Source organism: Medicago sativa, chromosome 6, assembly GCF_051527215.1.
Source record: "Medicago sativa cultivar Bolivia chromosome 6, Bolivia_mono, whole genome shotgun sequence".
Classification (NCBI taxonomy): Eukaryota; Viridiplantae; Streptophyta; class Magnoliopsida; order Fabales; family Fabaceae; genus Medicago; species Medicago sativa.
Window position 1 is genome coordinate 35,131,823 of NC_140754.1, and position 7,526 is coordinate 35,139,348.

Here is a 7,526-nt window from a genome sequence, read left to right on the forward strand (position 1 = left end):
AAGGCTAAGGAAAATATACTCTCTTCTCATACACATACTTGGTGGAAGATTATATGGTGTGACAAAGACAGTCCAACACAAGTGTGGAGTAGCTTAAAAACCAAACGGACTAAAACCATCTGTACAAAGGCCAAGCCTGACATTACGAGGCTCTAGTGCAAAATTCGGATATATGGCATCAAAGTGTTTCCAAGCCTCGACATCAGCAGGATGAGTGATTATTGATTTATCATTACGCACTCCATCTGCATGCCAGCGCATATACTGTGCAGTACTTTTAGACATATATAGGCGTTGGACTCTAGGAATAATGGGAAAATATCGCAACATGGAGAAAGGCACATTTTTTCCTTTTGCTGAACATCCAACCTTTGGTTTGAACCGTGGGTGCCCACATACTAAGCAAGCAGAGCAAACAATTGGATCCTTGTTTTCTCTATCATATAACATGCAATGATTAGGGCAGGAGTCTATTTTCTCGTATCTTAATACCAACTCGGCAACCATTTTCTTTGATCTATAAAAATTTTCAGCCAACTTTTCTGACTCAGGAAGCATGCTCTTAATTATGACAACCATTCGATCATAACAACGCTCACTCCTGTTGAACTCAGACTTTAAATTCAAAAGTTGAGTTACAGCTTACAATTTTAAGTGCTTAAGACATCCATTCCATAGTGGTTCGTTAGCATCTCTTAGCAAAGAATAAATCTTTGAAGCTGATGGATTGGGATCCTCCTCCAAATCTTCAGAAAGATCATCATCCATGGCATCTATAACCATATCTACATAGGGATTCCTAGTCTCTGTCTCTTCATGATGGGAAGTTGATGCTAAGCTACTTTCCCCCCATTGATCTTCACCATGAAGAATCCAATTTGTATAACCTTCCATAAATCCATCTTTAAACAAATGTTTCGCTACCAAGAATGTTTTATCCCTATTAGAATTCTTACATTTAGAGCATGGGCGAAAAATGCGACCTAAGACATCAGCAACTTTTGGATCTCTTTTAGAAATCTTGATGAATTCGTCAACTCTATTTTTGAATTCTTCAGTTATTTGATCAGTAGGATTTGTTCTATGTTTCATCCAACTTCAATTGGGTCTCATGACTATCAAGGGAATCTAGTAAAACAGAACTATACCTTATTATCATAACATATCATATTAAAATCTTGTTTTTTCTTATAGTGAATCAGAACATTCGAACAAGAAGTTCAGAACCAATCAAACCATTAGTCAAACCTAGTTATCATGTTAATATTACACACAAAATTTCAGAACATTCGAACAAGAATTATGTATCACCTTACATACTTGCATACAATTAATAAATATTCATAGCTTCATTAAATGATATTTTAATGTAAAACTTATACTCCAACATGAATAAAGTAACAGGGTTTCATATTGTAACAGGGGTGCATAGTGCTCCACCTAAGGTTAGCATTAAAGTAATGGCAATGTCAATGTAAATATAGGGATGTCCTATGTCTATACTTTTACTAAGTTGAATTACACTATTATTTCATTTAGGTTGTAGTCTAACTAGTTAGATTCCCACTTAACTTCTATGACTAACCTGCATAATAAGTTATGTCATCAAACTTAATTCATCATCCAAGAAACAGAAAATTAGAATTTGTAAGAGAACCACTCCTAACACGTTCTCCACCAATTCAAAGCCTTACACAAATGTCTAATATGAACAACATATGAAAGATCCACAAACATTACACTGATCTTATGTCCACTTTTTAAACATTTAAACACCGACATGTCGACATGCTATATTCGCCACTACTTCTCAACACAAAACATTGTAAAATATAATTTAGACACAAACCGTCAGAACTTCAAATCTATGTGAAGTGAATGGATTCAAAACTTAAGACCACAAATCAGAGACAAAAACATAAAGCAAAACTAGAATTACATAATTATTTCATCTATTAAGCACAAAACTAATTAATGTGGAAATAAGCACTTATTTCAAGCTTATTTCACAAATTAATAGCCTGTTTAGATTGACTTACGTGAACTTATTTACAGAAATAAGCACTTATGAGACCATTTGTAAGACTTAAAGAATCAACTTATGAGGTGTCCATGTGTTGTTTTTTAGCTTATTTACATAAGCTCTCTGAGATAGCTTTTGAAAATAACTTACAGCTTATCTACAAACATTTTGACATCAGTTTGTTATAACTTATTACTTATTATCATTTTGAATGCCTAAATCCGTATTCACACACATGTTAAATTGCAAAATCAAATCAAACATAGCAATTGCAACTGAAAATCAAATCTAGGAAAAAGCTTCAACTCATCCACAATCATAATCTCGTTATTCATAATCAATCACTGACATATAATATTGCAATATTCAGAACAACAAATTGAGTTAAATAATCATAAAATACGAGTTAAGCAAAGTTTTAGATACCTCAAATCAATGACAGATCAAAGAAAATGCGGCGGCGGTTGCGAAACGGAGAACACTTTTGATGTGAGCTCGTGGAAAAGTGAGAACCAGAGATTCAGTGCTGAATCAAGGATTCGGTGAACCAGGAATGAATCGGCGATGGTGCATGCGATGTTGAATCCGAGATTTGATGATGATGGATCGGAGATGGTGATAAATCGGAGATTGATCGGAGATGGTGAAATGGTGAGATTGGAGATTGGAGATGGCGAAATGGAGATGATTATGATGAAGATTGCGTTTTAAATTTGATCGATTCTGAGAAATCGATCGTGATGAAGATTGTGATTATAGAGAAGAGATTTTATTTTATTTATGTGAGCCAGTTTTTTTATTATTAAAATAGTAAAAAAAAAGTAAAAAATAACAAACGCCAAGGTGTATCTGAATTAATAGGAGTTTTTTTTATTAATGAGAGTTATCCCGGTTAAATAAAAGTATTTTTAATTGAGTTTTACTAGGAACACAATCCGTAGTGCAATTTTGGTAGCATATCCTATATTTTCTTGTAGTGAATTTGACATAATCAATAATCTTTTTGAAGTGTTCATAAAATCATAGACCTATTTAAGAGTGTTTCACAAAGTCACAGACTAATTTTGTGGTTTACTCACCAAATACTATTCAAGAAAAACATATAACACACTATCAGAAGGATGATAGAACCACAAGAGGGTGTTATCGGAGTTTGTCTGAGCGGAGAAAGAGGAGTATGTGTCTTTTTTTTCACAAAGTTTCCAACAGAAACCAATGAAGTAGGGCTTTGTAATTTAGTAGGGTTCACGATGTTTTCATTCCTTCCAAAAGCTTCAATTAAGTTTGGGAAAAGGTTTAAGTTTGCTAGGTTTTGTTCTGTGTTGTAAAGTTAGCAAAGTTAATGTCTTTAGGTTTTGAAGGGAGTTAGCAAAACCCTATTGCTCGGGCCCTCCTTCTGGTTACTCTCTTAGGATGGGGGTGATGATCCCAACATCAGAAAGACATTCGTAGGAGTTTAGCTTTGCTCCATTTATAGAGTTAAGAACCTCTCCATTTATATTTCTCTATTTATTATCCATAAGTAGGGCTCACTTATTAAAATAGGCACAATAATCTACCACTTGTGTCAATCTACCTTATAAATAGATAATAGAGAAATAGAGCAAAGCCATACTACATTTGTAGAGGTAACCTACAAGGTGGTGATCTTTAGTTGGCAAATGGCAATTAATTCAATTTTATATGGAACGACGCAAATGCCAATTTATCAATTTGTTTTTGTTTTCTTATAATTTAATTAAGAGGACAAGTTTGCTAAGTAGTAGAAATTATAAAAAAAGAGTTCACTCATATATATGATTAAATAATACAAGACAATAACAAAGAATCAACTGATCAAACAAAACAAAGAAACCGCTCGTAATTTAACATATCATAATAAATCGTTGCTTTCAACATTATCGATCATTTGGAAGAAATATATAAAACATTATAATCAGCCACATAAATCCCACAAATTCATAGAAAAAATAGACAATATTTCTCAAATTAAAATATTATAAATCAAAATGAATAATAATAGTAAATGTGAAAGAGGACACACAGAAAAAAAACACATTATTTTTACTTTTATTAAAAAGAGCACTAGAACAAATCATCTTTCTTTGTTAATGTGGGTTATAAACATGTGTTGTGGATTACAGTGGAATCGCTCAAAGTTGACATTTTTGTTTGTCGTTTGTTTTGAATCCAATTTCAGCAAAAGATAATTTCTTTAGGTGCCATATTTTGGCTAATAATGATATTCAAAATTTTGATTGTTTGGAAGATCGAGACCACTTATTTTTTTTAATGCAACTTCTATGGTCGACTTTGGAGTCAAATTTCTAGCTGGTTGGGTTTTTACACGGTTCATAACGGTAATCTTTTAGATCATCTCCTCCAGTTTGATGGGCTAGGGAGGTTTTCCAATGATTCTAGCCTAGCTTTTAACATTATTTGGATTTTTGTGCCTTACATCTTTTGGAAGAGATGAATGGTAAGATTTTCAATCATAAGGCTATTCTTATTCAATTTTTAACCAAGAAGGTTAAAATTCAGACTTTTTGGTGATTAATATCATATATTGTCTTGTTTGATTTTGATTATCTCACTTGGAGGTTGAATCCTTTGTTGTGCTTAAGGCAATTTCTTAATTTTTTATGTTCTTTTGTTGTATGTGCATCGTTGTTGTGCAATGTAAACTTTTTGGATTATTAAGTTTCTTTGGTACACCTTGTGCTAGAGGGTATTATGTTGGTTTTTAATATATTTTCTTATCTTTTTCAAAAATATATATAAAATGAGAGTAGCCATTGAGCATGAATTATTTCTTCCAAAAGACAAAGAATCAAAACCATAAATAACTTTGACTTCTCATTTTTAAAACAGATATATTGTTGAAATGAAATATTTAAATTATTTGCTTGTTGATTCCATGATATTGTTATAGACTGGGGTGTTCATGGGTACGGTTGTTCAATAATATTGTTATATATCTATTTCAATGTTTGAAATAGATATAAAGGTAGATATCAAATTAAGGTTCAATTGTTTAAAGTAGATATCAAATTACAACATTAACTTTGTTTTTTGGCTCCAAAAGTTGTTTAAGAGACTTAACAACATTTTTACATATAATATAAGATAGTGGCAAAATATAGGGAATTCAAGTTCAATCAAAAAAATAATAAATTTAGTTTCAATTAGTTAGAATAAAAATAAAATTACAATTCTAACCTTGTTTTTTGTTACAAAAGTTGTTGACTAAATTGTACAGTTGGTCCACTGAATAATTTATGAGTTTCATTTTTGGTCCCCTAAGAAATCAAATATTCGTATTGGACCCTTAACTCTATCTCAACTGCCAACTCAACGACATTATTGGAACACCAATCTTTAGATTTAAATCATCGTTCGACAATCATGAAGAATTAATGGTATTAATTAAGATAGAGCTTGAATATCATTAGAACTATTAATATTTCCACCTAGTGTACTTGAGCTATCAACCCTTACGTATGCTTTTGCCTCATCAGGAACAATATTAACCTTGTTTTTGGTCCAAAAAATGTTTAAGAGACTTAACAGCTTAAGGTGTATTTGGTTAAAAAAATATAAAATTATAATATTAGCCCTTTTTAAGTACATTATTAACCCCATTTTGTCTTCAAATCTTGTTTTAGAGACTTGACAATTTTTATATATAAGATAAAATATGGTTATATTTAAGAAAAACTTATGCATAAAATTAGGAAATTTATAACATATTTTTTGTTGCAAAAAGTTAGTTAGGAGACTTAACAACTTTTATGTATACTTTGTTTTTTAAATAAGTGAACAAGAAGCTAACTCACCACCATGTATTAAAAGAAAATTGATACAAAAGAGAGATATGGGACCAAGCCAAGACCATTTCATGCAAAGTGTCATAATTAACAAGAGATTCAAAGTCAGACCTATATTTGCTAGTTTGTCGGCGCAAACATTTCCTTCTCTATAGATGAGTTATCACAAATTTGATACTCGAAATATAGTCTAGCGTACCTACTTTGTTCTGTAATCTCTATAGCTCTTATTACACCACATAGTTCAACCAATAAAAAATTATCAATTCCTAATCCTTCATCAAATCATCCTAAGAATAAAGCTGGACAGTTTCTGAAAACTTCCCCACAAGATGATAATCCAAGATTTCCATTAGAGGCTCCATCACAGTTACATTTGATCCAATTGAGGATTGGGGGATGACAAATGACCTCCCTGATTCTGCTATGCTTAGGAGGGTTAATTTTACAATTAAAAGCTTTTAAGAAAGAAAACTCTAACATTGAGGAACTAGCAGCCAATTTTGACTTGCTTGCAAACAAAGAAACCCCAACAATATGGAGGTGATTGTTGATTTCCATTGTGTGATCTTGTAGTTAAGCCTGGCTGCATTTCTGGATTGCCAAATGACATAGAAAATGTTCATTAATGTAGCATTTTGGGGGAATATTGCAGCCTCTCTGCTTTAGCTTGTCATAAAAAGGGACTTTGTCATGCATTAACCTCCCAACAAACAGATATTTTGAAGGAGGAACATGAATGAACCACAAGATCTTGCCCTAGCTAACCTCTTGCAGTTGATGAAACTTAAATTTGTAGGCATCCTTCAAGCTCAGAGAGCCAATGTTGGTATGTTTCCAAACCAGTTCATCATTTCTGGCTTGATGTAGGAGAGTTACTTATAGCACACGGTAATTCATGTGGACAAAAACTTTGAAAATCTTGAGGCAAGTTCCAATGTGAGTCAAGAATGAAATCTGCAACCGTTGCATCTTCATCTATTAAAAGGTTTGGAGAAGTAATGAAGTTGACTAAAGGCTAACCATACCACAAATCAATGTATGGAAAAGTCTACAAACTGCATTGTATTCGCAACATCTTCTCGTTGGAACTCAATGTCCAATACATTTTCAATGTTTGGTCCAGAGGGAAAAAAAATTTCTTCCTTAATTATTTCTCTCTGGCCTTATAGCATTATTATCAAGTTTTTGAAGTTGGTCTATGTCCACATGGGAATTCAAGCTATCATTATCATTATCACCAATAACAATAGTGTCATCCCAATTTATTTTATGATTTTAAGACAAAGGACTAGGATCATAAAAGAAATCTTTGTCAGCTTAATCGTCGGTACCCTTTACCATACAATGAGTCGTGCAATAATTCTTTTCTACTAAAACCTCCTGTAGGATAATAAGGCATATGAAATTCAAATATTTTAAATACAATGATAATCAACAAAGTTTTGCTCTTGCCATCATTAATTGAAATTGCATTGACAAACAATAGCCTTCTTAAATATCTAATAAATGAAAATAATTGAGACAACTACATAAAAATGGGAAGAGAAAACCACCTTTCTCGCTATCCCAAAGCATCTTCCTTTAAAGGCCCATCATCGTTATTATTACTCTTGATAAGTTCCAAATTTTTAGGTGCCTTCTTGCTAAGCATTTCTGACACACATGTAAAACTA

General features: G+C 32.3%; 1 protein-coding gene across 1 annotated transcript; it reads right to left on the reverse strand.

Moving 5' to 3' along the window:
- Window positions 1-93: 93 nt before the first annotated feature.
- LOC146914776 (uncharacterized) lies at window positions 94-1,092 on the reverse strand. The gene is made up of 2 exons (XM_085721135.1): window positions 647-1,092; window positions 94-601 (listed from the first exon to the last, which is right to left on the reverse strand). The coding sequence occupies exons 1-2, from the start codon at window positions 1,090-1,092 to the stop codon at window positions 94-96; spliced, it is 954 nt and encodes a 317-aa protein (XP_085577261.1).
- Between the last annotated feature and the right edge of the window lie 6,434 nt (window positions 1,093-7,526).